The sequence below is a fragment of the Suncus etruscus genome, chromosome 3, assembly GCF_024139225.1.
Source record: "Suncus etruscus isolate mSunEtr1 chromosome 3, mSunEtr1.pri.cur, whole genome shotgun sequence".
Classification (NCBI taxonomy): domain Eukaryota; kingdom Metazoa; phylum Chordata; class Mammalia; order Eulipotyphla; family Soricidae; genus Suncus; species Suncus etruscus.
The window spans coordinates 45,717,888-45,742,946 of record NC_064850.1 but is presented as its reverse complement, the minus strand read 5'-3'; the positions used below and the strand labels follow the sequence as shown (position 1 = coordinate 45,742,946).

The 25,059-nt window shown below is 47.5% G+C and overlaps 1 protein-coding gene across 2 annotated transcripts in view; it reads right to left on the bottom strand.

Moving 5' to 3' along the window:
- Positions 1 to 428: 428 nt before the first annotated feature.
- The window catches only part of RCOR3 (REST corepressor 3), a 59,287-nt gene continuing 34,656 nt past the window's right edge, over positions 429 to 25,059 (bottom strand). For both annotated transcript variants that reach the window (XM_049769924.1, XM_049769925.1), the window contains exons 8-12: positions 20,414 to 20,632; positions 19,382 to 19,459; positions 11,781 to 11,838; positions 3,764 to 4,005; positions 429 to 3,366 (exon numbers count right to left, since the gene is read on the bottom strand). In XM_049769924.1, the coding sequence (XP_049625881.1) occupies positions 3,046 to 3,366; positions 3,764 to 4,005; positions 11,781 to 11,838; positions 19,382 to 19,459; positions 20,414 to 20,632 (918 nt within the window). In that variant the 3' untranslated portion in view covers positions 429 to 3,045. The remainder of the gene's footprint in view (positions 3,367 to 3,763; positions 4,006 to 11,780; positions 11,839 to 19,381; positions 19,460 to 20,413; positions 20,633 to 25,059) is intronic.

The following is a 25,059-nucleotide window of genomic DNA, read 5'->3' as shown; positions in this document are numbered from 1 at the left end:
GAACATGTTCCCAGAATTCACCAGTGCCATCACCTGCCAGGAAAGGTCTGTCTTAGGCAGGGTGGCAGCAGTGACTGGTATAGACCCACCAAGCCCAAGAGAGTGAAACAGGACAGTGAATCCAACAGTGAGGCTGTTTTTTATTTTGTTGTTGTTTTTTGGGTTACATCCAGCAGCGTTGAGGGGTTACTCCTGGCTCTATGCTCAGAAATTGCTCCTGGCAGGCTTGGGGGACCATATGGGATACTGGGATTCAAACCATCATCCTTCTGCATGCAAGGCAAATGCCTTACCTCCATGCTATCTCTCCGGGCCCCATCGAGGCTGTTTTAAACCCAATTACTCCACACCTCTGGGTGAAAACCTGCCGTCTGGGGTTTTCGTCCCTCCATCGAGTTCTGGAAAGAATGTAGACCTGGAATAAGGCAGACTCTTACATCGTTTCATCTTTATTTTACATTAGATTTGAGTCACTTCATTCACTTAATTATAAGAGTATTTGGAAAAAGTCCTGATGGTAACTGACTTTTGACCTCCATCCATTTACACTAGAATTAAATTACATAGAAAAAATACTTTTCATTCATAGTATCGGCTGCACCAACAGTGTTTTTAATAATGGAACGAAGAAAACAACTGGGTGTTGGTTTTCAAAAAAAAAAAGCCTCAAAAGCAATAATGCTGAAATTAATTAACGGTCATTAAAGGAGTTCTGGGTTTTGCCTTTTTTTAAATATAAAAATTATTATTTAGAATCTCACAGTGAAGAGGTACTAAATTCCTTATAAACATGAACTTATATAAAAATAGAAGACATAGACATCTTTAACTCTTTAATCCTTTGATTAAGCAGCAAGCACATCAGTCTTCCAGGCCAAACACTGCTTAAACAAACCAAAAAAAAAATAATAAAGGGAAATAATGGCGTGCAGAATCGTTACAAAATATGGCAAGCTCACGAGGAAGACATGTCACTATATACACGTGTCTCGAACTAAGGGAAGTCTGCACTGTGTGCTCTGGGGGTTGGGTGGGGACAGGCCACAAGGGGGCACCGGACAGTGGGCAAGGCGGTGTGGGCCCTGACAGGGATGAGACAGGCTGGAGAACGAGCACAGCAGCAGCAGTCTGTGCACTGGCTTGGGGGCCCTAGGAAGAAGAGTGCCCAGGCCTTTGAAAGCAAAGGAAGTGCCAGTCCTAGACTCAGGAGCATTTTGGATCAGATTATACCTGGCTCCTGTCCAAAGGAAGGGACCGTCAGCGGCAATTCAAGTGACAGTGGACAGATGCAGGCAAATGTTCCTGGATGTTTAGCGGGAGCCAAAGGTGCTTTATGGGGAAGTCGTGGGTCTGAACTCCCTAACTTGAACCCGGCAATGGGTCCCAATGAGTCCTAGAGGCCCAGGAGTCACTGGCACAGGCCACCCCCACCCTCCAACTGGGGCGAGACCTGTGTGTAACTGTCTCCTGTGGGAAACAGGTTTTTTTTGGTTTTGGTTTTTGGGCGTCAAACGGTGATGCTCAGGGCTGAGTCCTGGCTTGGCACTCAGGGATCACTCCAGGAGAGGTTCAGGGCACCATGTAGGATGCTGGAGATCAGACATAGGTCGGATATGTGCAAGGCCAGTGCCCATCCCACCATACTATCTCTCCAGCTCTGGGAAGCAGCATGACCATAATGAGGTCTGTATTTCTATCTGTGTTGCCACCTGCCCCTCACTGGCCATGGTCCTGGCACAGAACTCTGTGTGGGAGCCGGGAGCACACAGCAGGAGCACTGACCACGACCACTGCTGAGCCTTGATAGGTACTCAGTGGTTATGTACTCAACCAGTATTCAAAGTGTTTGCCTGTTTCTCTATAAAAAGGGTCTTGGCATTTTTCATGAGCAGTACAACGGGGACAATATATGGATACATCTTTACATAACACAGAACGGATTCTTCAATTTATTGTGTGTGAAATAATGTTGATAATTTAACCCTAAACCAAACCCGAGTCCAGGAATTCCTTGGCTGCAAGACACAGAGATATCCAAATGGGAAAACGAGTGTTTCCTCAAGAAAACAACCTTCTGATCCAATGCAGACCATATTAATATGTAGGAGGACATTTCGAGTTCAAAAAAGAAACCCAGAAAGGGTTTTGTAAATAAATGCTTCCAGGACCACTATATCCACATTCCTGATAAAATAGAATTCTCTTCTAAACCCTCAAATATAGGCAAGTACTAGTTAAAAGCAGATAGCATTTAGAAACATGTTAAAAAAAAATCCAAATGAACACTTGCAAGGAACTTAAAGATGCTCTACTTCCACAACTAAGCCATCAGCCAGATGTGGAACTAATTTCTCATTTTCTGTCCTCACCCGGTGGCAGGCTGGTGACCACAGGGCTGGACCCCCACACAAGCACCCTAAACTTTATGCTAAGGTTAGCGGGTTCAGTACATTCTTTGTGGTTTCATATAATTGCTTTGCAATTGACTAAATTGCTTTCTTTTAAAGGAATAGGTCAACATTCCTTTAGAAAAAAAAGCAAGACTTTTTTTTTTTCTTTTTTTGAAAAAAGGGACTTGCAGCTCTAATTCTTAATGGACATACTTCAAATCTGAAATGCAGGCTGTCCCATCTTGCACTCCTAACATAGGAAAATGCTGTCAATTAAGTTAAAGACCCAAAGTCCGACGTCCTAAAGAGACGCAAGGAGTGTTCCTGATTCCTAAGCCAGTCTCCTGGTACGACGAGCCTTGACTACACAGAGGCAGGAATAGAAAGAATCTCCGTCAAATAAATACAGTAAAAACAAACCCAAAAACAAACAAAACAAAACAAACCCCTTGATATATAGAATACTTGATCTTGTTCTTCCTTTGTGAGATCACATAGCTGCAGGAACATTCTGGAAGGGAGTTGCTGCAGGCTTCAGGCTGTTTCCCACGTCAGCCTGCAGAGCTGGGCTAGCCCTGCCAGTCCACGGGTGGGCAGCCCCAGGGAGGATGGGCCCTTGGGACGGGTGGTGCTGGCCACTCAGTCCACCGGGCCTCTAGTGCAGTGAGGATTGCGAGTCTGTCTGGATGCCAATGAGGGACGGCGGCTGCTGGCCCCCCACAGCAGACAGCACAGGCCTGGGGTTGAGGCGCGGTGGCAAGGAACTAGCGGGGCGGATGAGAGGCGGCGGCGGCTGGTTGAGGGTCGGCCGGGGCTGCACAAAGCGTGCCTGCTGCTGCAAGGGGGGCGGCTGCCGGTGCAACGCTGGGGCAGCGGGCAGGCTGGGCCGCAGCAGAGGTGGAGGTTGGTTCAGCGTGGCCGCGGGGGCTGAGGGTGTTGGTGTGGATGGAGTCCGAGGCGCTTGTGCCAGCAGGGCCTGCAGAGGAGGAAGTCAGAAGACAAGGCATGAGGCGGCGTCCATGGACAGGGTCAGCGCTGGCTATGGTCTGGGCTGCCGCGGGGAAGAGGAAACCAACCAACACAAAACCGAAACGGAAACACCAGTGTTTTTGGGAAGCGCGGGCTTCTTTTTATTTTAAAAGAAAACCAAAGCCAAAAAAGCAAACCCGAAAAGGCCACAGAGCTACGGAACAGGCATCTTTTATAGGCGAACAGCGTCTGGCCACGCTGGGTGGAGCAGCAGTGAACAAGGGCAGGTTCACACTGGACCAGCGAGACAGGTTGTGCCAGCACTGGGTGTCCCTGGCTTCTGCTCTGCCAGGCCACCTTGGAGCCAGGGCTCAAGCTCAGGCCAACCCCACACACCAACACACCTCCTCTTCTTCATCCGCGCTCCTCCCTGGCGGCACAGGGCACGCGCCTCTGGACTCTTCCCCTAAAGCGGAAGCATCACCGTTAGAGGCCTGGGTTCCTCGCTCCGCTTCCCACTCCTGCAAGACCTCGTCTAAGTTAAACCGACGCCTGTAGTTTACAAAGAAGTTCTTCACTTGGCCAACAGTCTTGTTGCCAATTACATCTGCAATAGCTTGGAAATCTTTACCGTATTTGCGGACACCTGGAAGGCAAAGTAAATAATACACCCGTGAAGGAACAGCAGGCGAGTGGGCTGACACAGCATGCACAGCGAAGACACCAGGATACCAGGACACTGGCGCAGCCCCAGAGGCACACCCTTGGACAGGCAGTAACTTACCGCCTGTATTGCCTCCTAGCAGTACTTTCCAGAAGGCTCCACACATGGCTCTGAGCTCCCTTATAATCCGGCTGCCCCTCAGCTCAGTGTGAAGCGTGGGGCAGTGAGGATAGGCTGGGGGTGGCCCTGAGGGATGTGACTGGAGGGGCAGATGGTCTCAGGGCATTCTTCTAGGGGAGGACATGCACTAGCTCTGGTCCTCAGGCCACTCCATGAGAGTGTGCTCACCCAGGAGGGATGAGGTGCCAAAGAATGAAGGGCAGGAGGTCACAGGGGGTCTCAGAGCTGGTCCACAGACTCTGGGGAAAGCCCAGCACAGTGGCCCAAGGGTCTCCTTCTTTTCACTAAGATAAAGCGTCAGCGCTGAGGGTCAGATTCATATATGAGCCGCTTATGTATGAGGGGACTGTGCCATACAAGTGCCAGAGCTTTGGTTTTTTGAGGTGCCTCCATCAGTGATGAGCTCGCCCCACTCTCTGCCTCATCTCAGTACTTTCTGTGGGCTGCAAACCACTTTACAAATGCTCCAATGGGAGTGACAAGGAAGGAAGGACCTAGCCCTACTCCTGACTGTCAGGAATGTCTGCACAAGGCCTCTGAGTCCATAGCCAGGAATAGGGTGGAGCTGCTCACTGCAGGGTAAAACTCTCTTGCTGTGTTTACTGGGCTGGGCAGGACCTGTGGGGTTTCTGTTGTGGGGTATTTTAGGCCAGGGTGTGGCACTGTGATGTGCTGGGGGCCAATATCACCTACAGCAGCAGGTGATGTGGCTGGACCCGTTCACAGCACTTCACTCACATAGTCATTCTCTTTATAGTTACCACCTCACTTTTGGCTTGGACAGAATTACATATGTGAGGTAGGAGTGTATATCTGGATCTGCAATCAGGATCACTCTGGCAGGTGTGGCAGACCATGTGGAATGGCAGGGATTGAACCTGGGTTGGGTTTGTGCAAGGCACATGCACTCCCCACTGTGCTCTCTCTGGCCCTGAGACCAAAACTGTCTTTTTGAGCCACATCCGGCAGTACTTAGGGGCTACTCCTGGCTCTGTGCCCAGAAATTACTCCTGATAGGCTTGGGGAAGCCATATGGGATGCAGGGGATCAAAACCAGGGTTGGCTGTGTGCAAGGTAAATGCCCTCCCCATTGTGCTATTGTTCCGGCTCTCATTGAATTGTCTATTCCCATAGTGACTAGGTTTCATTGTGAGTTTATCCAGCCACTGAAGCCCAAGGGTCCTGCTCCTAAATACCCCTCTGATACCTGAGAGTTATGACACTAGCTCTCAGCCAGGAACCAGATGCTTTTCTACCAGTCTCCAGTGTACTCATCTTAAGAGGTACTTGGGCCATATCATGTACATTTGAGCAAACACAAGAGCCCTGGGCTGAAGCTGGAAACCGACGTTGAGCCCTGTCAGGCCACAGGCCTATAAGTCTCTCAGGGTGAGTAGGGGCTGAGGGGCCCCTCAGTGGCAGCACACAGCTCAGGTGTGGGAAGCCCTGAGTTTGTCCCCCAGCCTGGAACATCAAAACCTTCTTTCCCCACACAAAAGCAAGTGGAACTAGCCATGATTTAAATATGAGAATTTTATATCCATCTCTGGACCTAACCCTACACAGCTGTTTTCTTTTCTCCTGTCTTGCTTTTTTTGGGGAGGGGCCACACCGGGAAGGCTCAGGGGTTACTGGCTATGCACTCAGAAATTGCTCTTGGCTTTGGGGACCATATAGGACTCTGGGGGATCGAACCGAGGTCTTCCTAGGTTAGCATGTGCAAGGCAAACGCCCTACTGCTTGCACCACCATTCCGGCCCCCATCTTGATTTTTTACTCCTTTTTTTTTTTTTTTTTTTGTGGTTTTTGGGTCACACCCGGCAGTGCTCAGGGGTTATTCCTAGCTCCAGGCTTAGAAATTGCTCCTGGCAGGCACGGGGGACCAAAAGGGACGCTGGGATTCAAACCGATGACCTTCTGCATGAAAGGCAACCGCCTTACCTCCATGCTATCTCTCCAGCCCCTTTACTCCATTTTCTATTGCTTACTGGAATGCACTGTCAAAAAATAGGATGGAGCTTCTAGAATTACAGATCATCAAACCCCAAACCTCCTAAAAGAAGCTCAAATTCTGCCCATGCTGGATCAGGACTTTCCAGGGACTGAGGTTTGCTCAGTTTAAGTCCTTGCTAACTGACCTGGCCCAGCTCTTCTGCACGTCAGTTGGTACAGACCACAGGGCATCAGAGAGGGGTGATCAGGGCAGGGGCAGTGACGTTGGAGCACCCAGGCAGGATTAGCCTCAGGTGTTTGGTAGCTTTATCCTCTTTCCCAGGTGCCTCAATTTCTCTGGTTTTGAGGCCTTGCCTGTCAGTTTGGGTCCTATCACATGGGCTAGGGAGGGAAGCTGGGTCAGTAACCTGGCAGCAGAGACCAGAAAGGGTGTGGGCCTATCCCCTCAACTAGCTATCAAGGCACAGAAAAAGGAGTGAGCAGGATCTGCTTTCTTCCGGGGGGCTCACTCTTCTCTGCCCCATGCTTGGTACCGCCACCATTGGTTAGAAAGCGGGGACAGGTGGCTCTGCTGTGTGACTGGAATTGGGCTGAAGCCTCCCCTGCTTCAGAGCCTCACGGGCCATCTGGCAAGGGTGCAGTAAAGCCACTAGCTGTGGATGGCCCCTGGCCCTGAGGGGGGCTCCGCTCTCTTTACACAGATGGTGAAAGAGCCGGAAAGAGGGAGAGCAGGGAGACACTCTCAGATGTCAGACCCTTACGTTTAGGGCATTAGGACAACTTTTGAGAGTTACTCAGAAAAAACTTTAGAAAATGTGTAAAGAATCACATTTTTTTTCAGGTGAGTTAAACATGTTCACTCAATTTCTAAATGTTGCCTCAAATTTACAACAAAACAGCCAATAACATTTTTTTCTCTTTTTCTTTTTCTTAGTTCTTGGGCCACACCGGTGATGTTCAGGGGTTACTCCTAGCTATGCGCTCAGAAATCGCTCCTGGCTTGGGGGACCATATGGGGCGCTGGGGGATTGAACCACAGTCCAGCCTAGGTTTGCAAGGCAAACATCCTATCGCTTGTACCACTGCTCCAGCCCACATTTTTTCTTTATTTTTGGGCCACACAAGGCAGTCCTCAGAGCTTACTCCTGGCTTTACACTGCCAAAATTACTCATCAGGGGGACCTGATGCCGGGGATTGAACTTGGGTCAGCTGTGTACAAGGCAAATGCTCTATTATTATTCTGGCCCTGTGTTATTATTATTTGACTGCAAGCCCAGTTAATATTCTCTACCATACACTCATGTCTTTTAAGCCTTGGCTAATCCAGTAACTCTGGAGGTATTTGAAATCTGGCTTCCCAACCATGAACATGTAATCTTACTTCCTTCCTTAGAAGGAATATTATGAATGCTACTGTAAAGCATTTTAATTTTATTTTTTGTGCCACACCTGGCTGATAACCATGGCATCTATGGGGCACCATGGTAGGCCATGTGCAAGGCAAGAGGCTTACCCACTGGACTCTCTCTCCAGCTAATAAACATTATTTATTTTGGTTTTGGGTCACACCCAGCAGGATTCCTCCTGGCTCTATGCTCAGAAATCGCTCCTGGCAGGCTCAGGGGACCATATGAGATGCTGTCCTTCTGAATGCAAGGCAAACGCCTTACCTCCATGCTATCTCTCCGGCCCCAAACATTATTTTTTAAAATATAAAAATCCAAAACAGCCCAAGAAGCAAGTGGCCTCTTCGAAGTGCAGTTGGGACATCTACTTCTTGCCTACATCAAACTCTCCCCAAGTAAGCATGTGGCCAGAGCACCGAGCAGTGTCAAAATATCACTTCCTGGGAGACTGTCTTGGGACAAGAGGCACAGGAGGCCCATGGACTGTGGGATGTGGTGCTTTCCAGCAGTGAGGGTCACTGGAACTCAAACCACCAGGAAGGTGCTTTCCTCTACTGAGCCCAGTGGGGCCAGCAGGGTTGTAGGTGGAGGCCAGACATTTCCTCCCCACTGCCCTCCCTTCTCAGTCTCTTCCTGAGATATGGCTGTGCAGTGCCTTCAGTGATCGAAGCAACAGACTGGGCCGTAGGGCTTTTTGTAGGTGCTGATACACCTCTGTTCTCTCCCACTGCCTGCTCCCTTTTACAAATAAGTGACCAGCAAACAGTTCCCAGATCCAAACCTCTCCTCCCTATGGCACAACTGTTGAAGCTCTTTCGTTATTTTGATTTTATTTATTTTTGGGCCACACCTGGTGGCCCTCAGGAATTACTCCTGGCTCTGTACTTAGAAACTGCTCCTGGCAGGCTCAGGGACTGACCAAATGGGATGCTCGAGATCAAACCTGGGTCAGTTGTGTGCAAAACAAGTGCCCTGCTGGCTGTACTATTGCTCTGGCCCTACTAGCTCTTTTTATAAAAAAAAAAAAAACGGGCCGGAGAGATAGCATGGAGGTAAGGCGTTTGCCTTTCATGCAGGAGGTCATCGGTTCGAATCCCGGCGCCCCATATGGTCCCCTGTGCCTGCCAGGAGCAATTTCTGAGCCTGGAGCCAGGAATAACCCCTGAGCACTGCCAGGTGTGACCCAAAAACCAAAAAAAAAAAAAAAAAAAAAAAAAAAAAACCCAACTAGGATTAAAACAATTTCTCGGCTTATACTTGCTTTCTGCTATGAAAGAGTAAAAGGGAGCACTGCAGGGAAAGAACAGGATCAGCAAAAAGGACATAAATCAGACGCTTCCTTGTTAATCCTGCAGACACACTTGTGACTCTCAAGTACTAAATGTCTTGCTATTTTAACATTTGTAAGCTTGTAACTGTCCTGTTTTACATGAGAAATAAACCTAGGATCTAAGTCATTTCTTAGTTATTGCTAAGTGTTTATCATATGTATATACAATGATTTCTAAGGTAGTTTATAAAAGTATTACATTAGAAAAACATACAGCACAAGCTATCCTACTAGGACAACTATGTGAGGAGTATAATTGGTCTCATTATTTGTTCTAATAGAAAATTTAGATTTTAAAGGCTGAAGCAGGAGGCAGAATACATATACCACTCTTTGTTTTGGAGGGGAGAACTACACCTGGCAACGCTCAGGGGTTACTCCTAGTTCTGCACTCAGAAATCACTCCTGGGCAGGCTTGGGGGGGGCCATATGGAATACCGAGGACCTAACCCGTGTCAGCCTCGTGCAAGGCAAACACCCTACCCACTGTGCTATTGCTCTGGCCCAGAGATACCACTCTTAGCAAACATTTTAAGAGGCGTCATGTCTCATGTGGGAACTTTTGAAGGATGCTGAGTGAACTTTGAACATTGCTAGAACTAAAATCGACCCATTACACAGCTTGATCATATAAGTCTATAAAGACATCCTTCTGTGCTCTGAAAAAGGCGTCCCCTTTCCAAACCAGGGGGAAAAAAAAAAAGCAAATGCAGTAGTTTGGCCAACAATAACATAGAATGAGAAATATAGTGGAAACTACTTATTTTAGCTCAAAAAAGATCTTAATATATGTCTATTTTATTACTGTATTTATTTTTATCTTTTGGGCCACATTCAGTGGTATTCAGGGCAGACACCTGGCTCTGTGCTCAGGGATCACTCCTTTTGAGGCTTGAGGAACCATAAGAGGTATTGGGAACGAACCTGGATTGGCCGCATGTGAGACAAGTGCTCTATCTGTTGTACTTTCTCTATGGCCTCTGTATCTCTATTTGAAAAGAGTGACAACCACAAAGGATTGTGATAGCAGAGTGCTACGTCTCTCAGGACACTGAAGTTCACTGCCCAGGTCACTTAAACAGTGAGTCCTTAACAGATATTTTTTGGGGGAGGGTTTTGGGCCATACCTAGGGGTGCTCAGGGGTTACCCCTCGCTCTGTGCTCAGAAATCACTCTTGGCAGGCTTGAGGGACCATATGGGATGCTGGGGATCGAAACCGGGTCAGCCTTGTGTAAGGCAAATGCCCAACCTGCTGTATTATTGCTCTGGTCCTTCTTTTTTCTTTTTTTTTTTTTGGTTTTCGGGTCACACCCCCACAGCGCTCAGGGATTATTCCTGGTTCTATTCTCAGAAATCGCTCCAGGCAGACTTGGGGGACCATCTGGGATGCTGGGATTTGAATCACCGACCTTCTGCATGCAAGGCAAATGCCTTACCTTCGTGCTATCTCTCCAGCCCCATGCTCTGGCCCTTCTTAACAGGATTTTAAGAAGCATTTAACAAATGAGAATTGATCAAAATATCTATGTAAAATATTCTTAACAAAACATGCTACAGTAATTAAAACATGTTGATATCAAAATAGAAATGATTATTACTTTGTAAAACTGAAGCCGTCATAGTAAGAATAATATCTATTAAGGTTTTTTTTTTTTTAATAAGGTTGAAAAGAAGATCACAAAAATGAAGACAGACTCTAATTCAAACAAAAATCATAGTTGTGAACCCCAGGCACAGAGCAGCTGGCCCAGGGGATACAAACAGGAGGACCTGCTGGAGCAGAATAGAAACAAAGGGACACTTAAATTCTCTCGAAAACAGTGATTTGAGGCATAATAGCTCATGTAGCAAAGAAAAAGAAAATCCCCAAAGCCCTTAAACAAGAAGTCTTAAAAAAAAAAAAATCCAAGTGCAAACAGAATTTCAGAGTCAAGAAATAAAAGCAGAGATAGTAAAGACGGATACTCTGACCAGCCTGGGGTAACCCATTGCGGAAAGGACCCTACTCCTGGGTGTTTATATTCACTGCCACGGTCACTCGCAGATGGGAGAGTCTAGTTCATTTCTCTCTGTGGTCCCCTCAGCCTACTGGGCTACTGGGGGGCACCCTCCACAGACATTGGTCAGATGGGCACTGACCACTTTCAGTGACCTGTGCAACAGGCTGGAGCCTGCATTTCTCTTTCTGCAGGAGCTCCTGTGTGTGTTCTAGGGGCTGCCCCCAATGGCTGCCCCACCAGCACCAGCCCAAAGAAGGGAACAGGTTTTGGGGAAAGAAGGGCCCCTTCAGCTCAGTGATGGAGACTCTGCTTCCATCCAATAATGCAGAGAAAGAGAGGGAGTGTGATGCTCCCATCTCAATCAGGGCTGTCCTGTAAGGTCCCAAGTGTACAGCAGGATCTGGGCAGCACTCCTGGGAAAGAGCCGTCACTAGGCTCTGTGCCTACAACATTCACATATGGAATCTCCCTTGGAACACAAACATTTGGAAGGCCAGGTTTCTTCTGTTGTTGCTGGGGATTAGACCAGGAATTGTTCTGTATCCGACCTATATCCCCAGCCCCCAGAAGTGTTAGGTGACACACCTTGTATGCCAGCATGGTCACTGAAGCGGAGAATCAGCGGTCATGTTCTCAGACCAACCATATAAGCACAGACTCACAGATGACTTTGATGGGTGTCATGTCAGCAGAGAGCAAGAAAGTCCCCATGGCAAGGGGAGCCACCCCAGGACCAGCATGGCACCTGCCCTCGCTGGTTGAATCTGAGCCTGGCCATGCCCAGAATGAGTGAATGTGTAGCCCTGAGGTTCTCAAGGTTCCCCGGGGGAAGGGCAGTGATCACAACAGGGTAAAGAGTAATAAAAACTGCTGATCTTGGATATACCTTGCACTGCTAGAAGCTGCTCCTCTGTAGTCCAACGGGCATTAATTTTCTGATTTGACTACAAAATTAAAGAGAAGTTTCCTCGTGAGGACATGGAGACAGACATTTCCAAAGTGCTATTCTCTTAACACTTTTCACCAATCATAGACATGGATTACTCAAGCTCTGATTCATGATCCCAGTTTGATTAAGGCTTTATACAGATACGACGAGGTACCTTTTACCATTGTGAGCAGAGACTAGAAGGGAAACCAAACACTGACATTCACGGTCTAGGCAGAAATGTTAGAGAAATTCAGCTTTTCACCCATTCTCTGGGGACAATGTTCCTGTGCGAATAACAACTGTAGCCTAGTCTTAAACATTGGAGACACTTCGCTTTTCAGAGAGCAGTGATGAAGAATCTCAAATCTTCATCCTTTGAGTAAACTTATCCTATCCTATCCCTCCCCAACAAGGCTGGATCAGTTAACACAGAATCATCTCTGAAGCAATAAGAAAACGGTTTCCTTTCAATCCCGCCAGGACTTTCCACATTCCCCCCCAATAATTTGGTGGAACTCTGGGGTCAGCCTTTCACTACAGCAATATGACCCCATGATCTCCCTCATCAGTATTGTTTGTACGGGTCCTGCAGAGCAAATCAGCTCTGGAGCAGGTCACTTCTGTGAGCACATCAAGCAGCTCTCAGGGTTTGCAGAAGGAAACATCCAGAGCGAGAGACCTGGCACCAAACACTAGGTAGAGACCTAGGTAGAAACCTCCCTTAGCCTCAGCTCTACAGCACTGGTAAATAAATTCACTGGAAAAAAAAAAAATGACAAGCACTAGGCTACAGTAGATGGGGCTGCCCTGGGAGAACAGAGGACTGACAGGCAGTAGGCTGCAGGCAGGTTTCTATGGGAGGGTAGTGGGCTGGGAGAAGGGAGGGAGGGCAGGAGAGGAGCAGCCAGGTTAAAAAGTGCAGAAGAACCAAGAAAAGGGAAGAAAGTGCAGGAACAGCAGATCCAGTCTTTGTTTGTGCCTTTGCAGTGCCAATGGGCCCTGCAGTCAGTCTGGAGACATCTGATGGGGTTCCGGTTTCTCCTCACTACAGCTGGTGGCAATGGGATGGAGCAGGGGTCGAACACATGCAGGTCCTGTCTGAACTGCTAAACTAGGTCCTTCCTGGCCACCAAACATGGTGATTCCAGCTGATGGTGGTCAGAACGGTCAGAAACAGGCTGGGAGGTGGCACCTGCGTAACGCCAGAAAGAGCCCAAGCAGAGGGTGCTGGGTACTGATGGAGACAGGCCTGCCAACACCAGAGAAAAAAGGATGTGAAGGGCAGCTGGTGCCACCTCAGTCCTGAAGGTAAGAAATGGGTTCATGGAGCAAACTTCAGCTGACTGGGGAAGCAGGTGGTCCTTCATCAAGGGTCGTGACTCAGTAGCCCTGCAGCGGGTCACACTTGGCCTTGCTCTGATGCAAGGCACCACCATGCAGGCCACTCCCACTCATTCTTCGTTCCATGATGCAACTTTCTCCACAGTCGATTTGGTTTTCTCGGAAACTTCCTCCTCTCACAAATCCCAACCCACCCCAATCGCTTTGCTGCTGTCTTCCTCCACAGTTCATTCTGCCGACAGCGGCCCATGGCGAGTCACAGGCTTCTCAGGCCATAGGAGGCCTGTGCAAGATGGCGGGGCTGGCTGGGCAGACAGTGGCTGAGCCAATGGTGCAACCCACCCTGCTGTGTTTAGCTCATCTGTGAACGTGTTTGCTTGGTAGCTCCTGTCCACCAATTTCTGCCCAATTTCTGCAGAACAGCCAGATGGCACCCATCGCTTGGTGCCTGAACAATGCCAGGAAGAGCTTGTTTAAGCCCAGGAGGTAGGAGAAAAATAATGAAACAGAAATGAAAAATGAAAGAAGGGATGGGAGTGAGAGTAAAGAACTAAAGGGACTTGCCCTGCATGAGGCTAATCCTGATTCCTTCCAGGCACCCCATGGGGTCACTTGAGACTACAGTCGGGAGGAGTGAATCCCAAGCACCATAGCAAGGTATGACCCAAAACCAAATCCCCCCTCCAATAGAGGAAGGAGGAGAAAGAGAGAGAGAAGGAGAGAGAGGGGGAGAGAGGGGGAGAGAGAGGGAGAGAGAGGAAGTGAGGAAGGAAGAGGGGAAAAGAGGGAGAGAGGGAGGGAAGGAAGATAAGAGAGGGAGAACACGTGCACAGTGAAACCTGTTTCCATGCTTACACACAATCAGGATGGATGTGGGGTGAACAGAAGTGATGAAGTGACAAAGTAGAGGGTTCTTGGATCACGGGGAGCAAGGAGGGGTGAGTGGAGACAGGATTCAAGTGTGATGCTGAACAGAGTGCTGGCACGACACACAAAGATTGAGAGAGGAAGTGGGCTAATTCAGGACACAGAACCTCATTGGTGGGCAGAGCTGCTTGAGAAAATGGTGTGGCCCCACACAGCTATAGGAGCACTGTGAGGGGAGGGGATGGCAGGAGGCTATGTCTGTCAGACAGGCTCTATGCTCCAAAGGCCAGAGAGGGATGCCGCTGACCTGAGAGGCGATGCTCGAAGTGGACATCAATGGCCTGTACCATGCAAAGCCATGCGATGCAGAGGCCAGGAGCAGTTGGGGAGCCCGACTAGGGGAGGGCTTGGCCAGGGATTAGGCTGATGGTCTGATGCAGTGACAGCACCCTTTCTCAGCCTCAGGGTACCCCATAATCCCTGAAGGCCTTACTGAGACTGAGCCTCCTACATCAGGGCTCCATGAAGGGGGTGCCAGCACTAGTGTCCACACTACTATTTATCAGTGATATGGCCTCATCTGTGGCTCACTCTGCCATAGTAGACCCATGCACAAAGCAACCTGGTGGAAATGATGTGCCCTGGAAATGCCTGAGGCCTGCACTGCCATAGAAGTGCAAATGAGAGGGGGGGGGAGAGGGGGGGGGAGAGAGAAAGAGAGAGGGAGAGAGAGAGAGGGAGAGGGAGCGGGAGAGGAGGGGAGAGAGAGAGAGAGGGAGCGGGAGAGGAGGGGAGAGAGAGAGGGGAGAGAGAGGGGAGAGAGGGGAGAGAGAGGGGAGAGAGAGAGGGGAGAGAGAGGGGAGAGAGAGGGGAGAGAGAGAGAGAGAGGGGAGAGAGAGAGAGAGAGAGAGAGAGAGAGAGAGAGAGAGAGAGAGAGAGAGAGAGAGGGAGAGGGAAAGGGAAAAGAGTGAGATCGTGGTGACACTACCACATACCCGTGGGTATTTGAAACAGGCGGGCTGAGCATGCACAGGAAACAGTGCAACAGGGAGGCAGTGAGAGTAGGAAATGAGGAGAAACTGGGTTGGATCTGGAAGACCGCTGAGCGGCTCTGGATGAGGAACGTGGCATTCTGGGGGATGACAACTGGGACACAGCAGAGAGCCGAAGTGTAGGCGCTATGGTCAGCAGGAGACCCACTGAGAACAGGCTTCTGCAGAAATTCCCAATCAGGAACTAATGATGTGTACAGCAGCAGAGGCACTAAGCATTCTAGACTCTCCCACAACATCCTCAGTGAATCCTGTGTCTTCGCTGTACCGTCTCCTGGGTTAACTGATCGTAAGTGCCTGCCCATTTTCATAAGCTGCAGATTCAGAGTGTCTCTGAGTTGGTAAAATCAAAAAAGGCTGCCCAGTCAAATCTCTACCTACTGCAAGATCCCAGTGATCCCTGTAAGGAAAAATGACCGCCCCCCCTTGCCAGGGACACCCACAGGGGGGAAAAAGCTGTCCCCAGGGCTGGACCCTCCCTTCTTCACTCTGTTCTGTGGTCGGGGTCACCCTTTCGCCAAGCGCTTGCCCATTCTTACAGCTGAAACCTGCCTGCATCCTGGTCTCTCACCTATCTGGTGTTTTAGCAGCTGTTAAGTATCTAATTCACCCTGAATAATTTCCTTAAAATCAAAACATCACTCGTTCCTATATGAAGAACACATGGTATGTTCCAAGCTGTTTCAAACCCTGTAATCTTAGGTCCTCATTGGCCTTTCCTCCTCCTCTCCCTGTCCTCTCTCCTCTCTTCTGTGCCCAGCTCGTTTCCCTACCTGGGTACCAGTTCTGGGGTTCTTCCTGCCAAGTCTCAGATTGACCTGCCCAGTGAGTGTTTGGGGAGATCTGTTAACTTGACATGCTTGTAGGCCCCTGATAATGATGTACTATGTGTGCCTGATCACACAAATCACTGCTCATATTATTCTATTATTCCCTCTGGCATATGCAAAGATCCAAATCATCCCAAGTTAGCTGGTCTTTCCAGGAGTCCTAGCCAGACTCTGTGGTCATGGTCTTTCTGCTGTAGCCTTGTTAATCTACTGTGACATTTCAGTCAGCTCAGTTTAGGGTCCCTGCACATTCCAAGTTCTCTCTCTCTTTTTTTTTTTTTTTTTTTTTTTGGGTCTCATCCGGCAGTGCTCAGGGGTTACTCCTGGCTGTCTGCTCAGAAATAGCTCCTGCCAGGCACAGGGGACCATATGGGACACCGGGATTCGAACCAACCACCTTTGGTCCTGGATCGGCTGCTTGCAAGGCAAACGCCACTGTGCTATCTCTCCGGGCCCTAAAGTTCTCTTTTCAGAAAGAAAACCTCACGTCGCCCTAGAAATACTTTCTTTGGGGGGGGGGGGGGTTGGGTCACAATCGGCAGTGCTCAGGGGTTCTTCCTGGCTCTATGCTCAGAAATCGCTCCTGGCAGGCCCGGGGGACCATATGGGATGCCAGAATTCGAACCTTCTGCATGCAAGGCAAATGCCCTGCCTCCATGATATCTCTCCGGCTCCAGAAATAGATGTTCTTTAAGCAAGCAGAGGGTCCAGAGGCTACTAGTGAAGAGTCCCACACTGTGGAAAGCCCAGGGGAGTCCACTGGGAGTTGCTGCAGCAACGACAGACTGTTGGGTTACTGATCCGATCCTAATCAATAATTGTACTCCACCCTAGGTGTGACCTCATGACAGTATATTGGATTATTCCTTACCTGGTATTCTGCTCCCATCCTAGGGTGGTACCTGATTCTTGTCAATAAAAGCAAGGGTCTGAGGAAGGCTGGGGCTCATTCTGTCTTCTTCTACTGAGCTGGACTCCATTTTAGGAGCAGAAAGCTTTTGTGGTTTGAATTCTTTGCTGAGCACTAAATTTCCTGAACCCATTCTTTTTTTTTTTTTCTCCTGAACCCATTCTTGTACCTTTACACTGACCTAATCGAACAGGGGAATGGGAACTGCCTTTCCTGTCTGGGAGCTTGGTGGGAATCAAACCTTAACCAATCTCCTAGAGAGCGTGACACTTCAACAGACGACCCTCACGGCCTTCTTCTCTGGGAACCTGCGTAATGGTTCCATTCTGCTTGGCCTGACTGATTTTTCCTCTGACACTATGGGGTTCTGGCTCCAAGAGGGTCAGCACGCTAAGACCTGGGCCATTTTCCCACAAACCCCCAGTGAGGACCGTGGTCCTTGAGTGTCCCTGGGCTCCAAAATGAAACCAAAAAACAACTGCATTCTTGAGTGTTAGGAGAAAATGTTAGTGACGCCTTCATTTATTTAATGATGATAAATTATTAGGATACTGTGTATTTTTGGTTTGGGGTCATACCTGGTGGTGCTCAGAGCTTACTCCTGGTGTGCTGGGGATGAAATGGTGCTGGGGATGAAATGGAGTGCCAGGGATCAAACCTAAGTTGGCCTCATGCAAAGCAACTGCTCTGCACACCCTGTTTTTCTTCCTTCTTAGGTAATTTGGTAAGACATTATTACCTAGGAATTTCTACATTTTCTTCTCAACTTATTGACAATGTTCATGACATTCCTATTATTGCTTTCAATATCCACTATATATATTTAAGTTATATATAACTATATATATAAATTATACACATAGGTATTTTTGCTTTTAGGCATTACATATACTAACATATGAAAATTCACTTTAATACAAAATGTAAAACAATTGTTGGCAGCAAAAGCTGTAAGGTATTTTTTTCTATTATAGTGTCTAAATAGGTAAAGGCTTCTAGATCACCAGTTTTCTGTGGGTCTAGAATGAGCCATTAGTTGTGTACTCCTGGTATATCAGTCTTCACCCTACTCAGTATAACTCTTTTTTTTTGGGTACTTGTCAATCATTAGATAGAAGCACCTTTGGACTGAAGTATCCTTTGAATTGGTCTCTTACCCTACCATGGTGTGGTCTTTAGTTTCCCAATAAAGACCCCAAGTCTAAGGAAAAAAACTGCTTGTGGTTTTAGTTTTCCACTACTAAACTTTCTGCTTGCTGGTCTTAGTGCTAGGAGCTGAAGGTTTATGGTGGAAGTCCCTGAACCTGTTTTATCTCCATAACTGTGTGTGGATTATTTCCTGTGTTAGCGTTTGCTTCCAGACGCGTGTCTGGTATATACCCTAGGATTGGGTGGGTCTTGAGGCTTCTGCTTCAGTGCATATAAAATCATTATTTTTGTTAATAACCTTCCTGAAAGACATTGTAAACAAATCAAAGGACCATTTCCTAAGGGAAGCTAGTGAGCCAGATGGCATGGGGTTGCTGTAGAACCAAAAATTTGAATACTGAGATGGGCAAGTACAGGATATGACACAGAACATGAGTCTTTTTTTGGGGGGTGGGGGGTCATACCCGGTGATACTCAGGGGTTACTCCTGGCTATGTGCTCAGAAATTGCTCCTGGGACCATATGGGACGATGGGGGATCATCCTAGGTTAGGCACATGCAAGGCTAATGTCCTACCAGTTGCGCCACTGTTCTGGTCCAGAACATGAGTCTTTTTTTTTTTTTTTTTCTCCAATTTTGGGTCACAGCCGGCAGCGCTCAAGAGCTACTCTGGCTCTATGCTCAGAAATCCCCCCACCCCCCCGCAGGCTCGGGGGACCATATGGGATGCCAGGATTCAAACCACCGTCCTTCTGCATGCAAGGCAAATGCCTTACCTCCATGCTATCTCTCCGGCCTCCAGAACATTAGTCTTAATTAAAAAAAAAAAAAGTAGATGTAGAAGGATTCCATGAGAGAAGCTTCTTAAAAAGGACTTGGTGGACCCCTGTGGGCATCACTACTGTGATGGTCATCATTCCCAAAGATGTGGGGCTAAGCTGGGATGGAAGACAGGCCAATGGCCAATCCATATCTTGAGTCCAGATGTCAGGGATGTCCAAGAATAAGCACTAAAGTGTATGCCACATGCCAAAGTCTTAACAGGGAATCAGAAAGACAGAAACACCCCTCAGCTAAGAAAAAACCATGTGAGGCCCTTGGGGTGATTACTGGGGAGAGATGGCTCGTCCACATTCACACCACCATTACCATTATACAGGAAGCTGCTGCTTATCCAAGCCTGCCTGATCTGGGCTGCTATGGGCAGGAAGAAATGCAGCTGTATTGGACAGACACTCAGTGTGAGGAAACAGGGATGTGTGTTATCTACATTACAGGACCAAGCCAGGATTAACCAAAACAGCACTTAATTCAGATCATCTTTATCCCAAATAAAGCCTCATGGCTCCAGCTACTTATATGCTTACTTTAAAACATCCCTCAGGGGAAAAAAAAAGAAGAACATACCTCCGGAGGCTTGAATTCTTCGATCCCACCTTCCATTTTCTGCTTAAGTGCACTGTTTACTTGCTTAGCATTCTGAACCTTGAACAAAATAACACAAAATGCAAGTCAGATCCCATGCTTAGGTGAATTTCTGAGTGTTCAATAAATGATCCTTTTCGGGGCCGGCGAGGTGGCGTTAGAGGTAAGGTGTCTGCCTTGCAAGCGCTAGCCAAGGAAGGACCACGGTTCGATCCCCCGGCATCCCATACGGTCCCCCCAAGCCAGGGACAATTTCTGAGCGCTTAGCCAGGAGTAACCCCTGAGCATCAAACGGGTGTGGCCCAAAAAACCAAAAAATAAATAAATAAATAAATAAATAAATGATCCTTTTCAATTTTACAACAGGGAAGAGGGCATAGGTCACCCTCAGGATATACCATCCCACTCATCTAATAGCCAGGAAGACAGCTGACAAACTGTATAGCATACCTTACGAGTTAAGTTCCCCGCACCTTCTTATTACCAAAGTGTGTCTAACAAACAATCAGGACTTCAGTAAGAATAATGACCTAGGGGCCAGTGCGGTGGCACTAGAGGTAAGGTGTCTGCCTTGCCAGCGCTAGCCTAGGATGGACCATGGTTCGATCCCCCGGCATCCCATATGGTCCCCCAAGCCAGGAGCGACTTCTGAGCACATAGCCAGGAGTAACCCCTGAGCATCACCGGGTGTGGCCCAAAAACCAAAAAAAAAAAAAAAGAAAAGAAAAGAATGCAGAAAAGCCCTGTGAACTCCTATTCTCTGCAGCACTATTTACACAGTCAGAATCTGAAAGCAACCCAAATGCCAGAGAACAGATAGGTGGATAGAGAAACTGTGGTACATCTACACAATGGAATACTACAAAGCTATCAGGAAAGATAAAGTTATGACATTAGGTGATACATGGATGGATATGTAGGGTATGTCTATGACCTTCAGACAAAGATGAATATGAAGAGTGTGTTTATGACCTTTGCTCACACAGCAATGTCCTGAGTATGGCCTGACAGTACCTGCCGCTTCAGTGAGATCAGCTCCATGTCCAGTTGCCGCAGGATTGTGCTGGCTGCGTTGGGGCTGCAGGACACAGCGGCCACATCCTCCCGTGTCAGGTACATGCCCTTGGGTGGCCGGCACTTGGCACGCTGCGAGTGGTGGCGGTGCTGCAGGCTCTGGTGTTCTCTGCGCCCCAGGCCCACCTTGCTGGGCTGCATAGGCTGCTCGGTGCCTCCCTGAAAACAACAGGACAGGATCAGGCAGGTCAATCAGGCAGCTACTCCCATTCCTGACCCATCCATAAGCTCACACATGCATCTTACACACACACACACACACTACAAACCCTCACATGTGTATAACTCACATAAACATGTACCCCCACCCATACACTCACAATTATTCACCCTCATGCATATGTACACACATATATACACATACATACACTCAGACATGTATATACACATGAATACTTACCCTCACATATATACATGTACCAATATAAGAACACATACTCACACAAACATGAATCCTCACTTTCACACATGTACAACTAACTGGAGTATTGTCCACTATGACACCTATTCATGTCACCCAAAGTCCAGTGTTACACCCAGTCTAGAAATGGTGAAACCAGCCCTGATACCTCCCTACTGTCCTTCTATGAGAATAGAACTGGGGACACCCCCACACTTTGATGCAGCAGGGTGTGGGAGGCATGTCCTCAGTGCCTGTAGCCTTGGCGACTGAAAGAAAGGGAATAGGGGGAAAGGGGGCTGAGGGTCTAGCACTTCATTCATGGCCAGGCCTCTTGCAAGGCTGAGAAGACAAACTCATCTGCAGGTCAGAGTCCAAGGCTGCCTGTGAGGAAACCATAATGGGCCTTGGTGGCTCAGAGGAGGCTGGGAAAGTTCTATGAGTGCTGATCTGAATTCTCAGATCTAATTCTTCCGCAATACCCTTCAAGTGGGATGGTGGGTGCTTCTGGGAGCAGCCGTCTCTGATACCTGCCTGCCAGGGAGCAGAGTTTACTGAACTCAGTTCTCTGGAGAAGAGGTTCTAGGGTCAGAATGTAGAATTTTCACAATCACTTCCTATTAATTCTTGGTTACAAGTCCTGAACATGTGCAGTAATAGAAGCTTGTCGGTGCTGATGAAATTTCTTCTCTTGTAGCCTGCCTATTTGCTAGCACAGTTTTTGCTGCTCAATCAGTTACCAATTAGAGAACTGACGTGTTTTATTGAAGCTCTGCTACTAGGTAAAATCTAGACAATTGTATTTTTGATTTTTGGTTTTGGGGCCATACCTAAGGGAGTGGTTGGGGCTTAGGGAGTCGTCACTCCAGGTGGGCCTCAGAGACAACTATACAGCATCAAGGATTGAAGCTGGGTTGGGCAACTTCAAGCAAGTGCTTTAACTCCTGTGCTGATCTGTGGCTGAAATGACTTGACCTGGCTGCTGGGCTGATGGATACAACACCTCCTCCTGCAGCATTTCTTCTCCCTCTCCCTCTTACCCCAGAGCTGTGCTGCTACTCAGTATCCCCCCCACCCCCGCTCATTTTTGGGTCACATCTGGTAATGCTCAAGATTTACTCCTGACAGGCTGGAGAAACATATGGATGCCAGGGATGGGGTGGGGTGGAACCTGGGTCAGCCGTATGCAAAGTAAATACCCTCCCTGCTGTGATCTTTCATCTTGAATTAACCTTTTTTTGTTTATTTTTCCTTGTTTTATGATCCTTTGTTTTGATCAAGAACATGCTTCTTGGGGCCGGGTAGGTGGCGCTGGAGGTAAGGTGTCTGCCTTGCAAGCGCTAGCCAAGGAAGGACCGCGGTTCGATCCCCCGGCGTCCCATATGGTCCCCCCAAGCCAGGGGCGATTTCTGAGCACATAGCCAGGAGTAACCCTGAGCATCAAACGGGTGTGGCCCAAAAACCAAAAAAAAAAAAAAAAAAAAAAAAAAAAAAAAAGAACATGCTTCTTTTCTTTTCTTTTTTTAATATATAAAATCTTTATTTAAGCACCATGTTTACAAGCATGATTGTAGTTGGGTTTCAGTCATAAACAGAACATGTTTCTTGTTCCGTATTTTACTCTATTAATCCTAACATTCCTAAATATATGGTGAGATGGTCAGCCTCATGAGAGATACAATGAACCCAACTGAGAACTTCCTATGGCCAGATCTAAATTATTTTTAAAGTCTGATCACCACAGGAAGGGAGGTGGAACATGCGTACTGGACAATGAGCACTTTGATGATAGGGAGACATTAAGATATGTAACAGAAGGCAGCCTCTAACCTCAGAGTCCATAGTTAAGTAAAAATACCATTCTGGCTTTTGACTTCTGGGCTCTACCTGTTGGAACTCAGGGGGACCAGACAGTGATGGGAATAGAATCAGGTAAGCACCTTAACCTCTATCTCTCTCTAGCCCCAAACACAATCATTTAAATGTAGTTTCAATGCAAATAAATACACCAAGCTGAAAGGCTCATTTGATACCACAGAGGATGGAATAGGGCTGGAATTGGAGGCAGTTTTGTTGACTCTTCTCTGTCAAATAGTACCAGACACGAGTTGTACTAGACCAGTGGTCGGCAATCATTTTTTTCAACTGAGCCTAATCTTGCTAAAACCATGATTGAAATTTATTTTGAGAGCCACACAGCACGTGCACTGACAAAAGCTAGGAGGAGAGTCCTGACTCCTGGAGCAGCCGCCTGGCACTCAGAAGAGCCAAATTAAAAGTGTAAAGAGCCACATGTGGCTCGCAAGCCGCAGGCTGCCGACCACTGTACTGAGGGTGTAGGGGTGGGAGCCACTGGGGTAGTTAAAAGGTGGTGGCGATGTATCAGTGCTTTAGGGAGCTGCTCAGGATAGGATCTAATCAGGTCTAAGACCTTACAAATAGGAGGCCATGACTTCTGCCTCAATTCCCCTGCATGTCTTGACATCAGGTTAAAAATGAGAGCTGTGGACTTGATGGCTGGGACTGGGCACCAGGCAAGTACAGAAGTGCTCTCCTGATGTTCATGGTCTATGAGTATGAATTAATTGGGTCCCCCTCTACTAAGTATTCTTTCTCTACCCCAGGATGTGATCTGGTGTTGGATTACTGGGTTCCACCTTACTCAGTATTCATTCTCCACTCTAGGTTGTGGACTGGTTCTTGCTAAAATAAAAAAAAAAAAGCCCAGATCTTAGGAAAGCTGAAGGCATTCTCTGGTCTTCCTCCACTAACCTACCAGCCTCGTAGGAGCAAAAAGGCTTGTGTGCTGGAATTTCTGATTTTCATGTGAAATTCCTGAACCTATTTTTACCCCCTTTCACTGTGTGGATTATTTCTTGTGTCAGTGTTTGCTTTCCCACCCACGTCTGACCAGGTCCTGGGTTTTGGAGCCTGAGGCTTCTTTCTCAGATGGTGCCCAAACAGGGACCCAGTCAATGACTGGTGAGATGTTAATTCTGTGGCTTTTTAAATGGATTTCACCATCCTGGGTATTTAAGCTTGTGTCTATTTGGTTCAAAGTTGTGACAATGGCTTGGTTTCGGGCTGAAGGACCCTGGCGTTTCCTCACACAAATTGCTACCTTCTTTCTTCTAACAGTCAAAATAAAACATGTATTAATTCATGCATTGGTGTGGCTCTTGTAGTTTTCTTTGTTTCCTTTTTTGGTCGTTTCATATGTATTGTGAGATGCAAAAATTGCAGGCCGATACTCTAACTTCGCACTAAAAATTTCTGAAGCACTTCCCCTCTTTCCCGGTCTTCCCATACTTTTAACAGCATATGATATTCAAATGCAAATTCAAGGGAAATCAGATTAGTGGCTTTCACCTGAGGAAGCCACCTGGACTTGTCCGAGGTGTGGCAGGGGATTTCATTGGGTGAGAGACCGTCTGTTAACTCCTTACTTTCTCCCTAGCAACCGGAGGAAGGGTACAAAACCCATCTAGCAAGTTCAAGTCAGATGCTTTAAGTGTGGCAAAATGGAGTATTAACAAAACCCCTTTTTTGCCAGCTCAAAGACTCACCCACTTGAGACCAAGACTTAATCAACCTGTACTGGGAAACTGGGTCAAGGGCCAATCCTGAGCTCCCCAAAATCAGAGAATCTTTTTTCATCAATAGTTCACAGACCAGACCAAGAGAACCCTGCATCTTAAGCTCATTAAGCCTGCCACTTTATGAAATATACCCTGCCCTGAAGATTTAACTATACCTCCAGCTCAATGATCTTAAAAGATCATTACAGGGCCACTGCCTCCAGGGATTTTAGGGATGATTTTAGAAAGAAGCAGCTTAACGCACAAAGGAATTACTATTCACTTGGTGATTATAGATTCTGACCATGTTGGAGAAATGATAGTTCTTGTTTCCATACCTGCAATTTGGACTTTTTAAGAAAGTAAAAACATAGCTCAAATGTTGTTATTTCTTTATGCCTGGCAAATTAGAATACATCAGGGAAGGGGGTTTTGAAAGTACAAACCCTGAGGCTTCTGCTAATCCATTTACAGCTTTTACAGCTAAGTTTAAGAAGGAAATCCAATGTTAACCCTTAAAATTCAGGGCAGGAAGTTTTAAGGAATGTTTGACTCTTGAGCCAAGGTATCTGTGACTTTTTTAAGAAATTAGTCCCAAAATTGGGCCT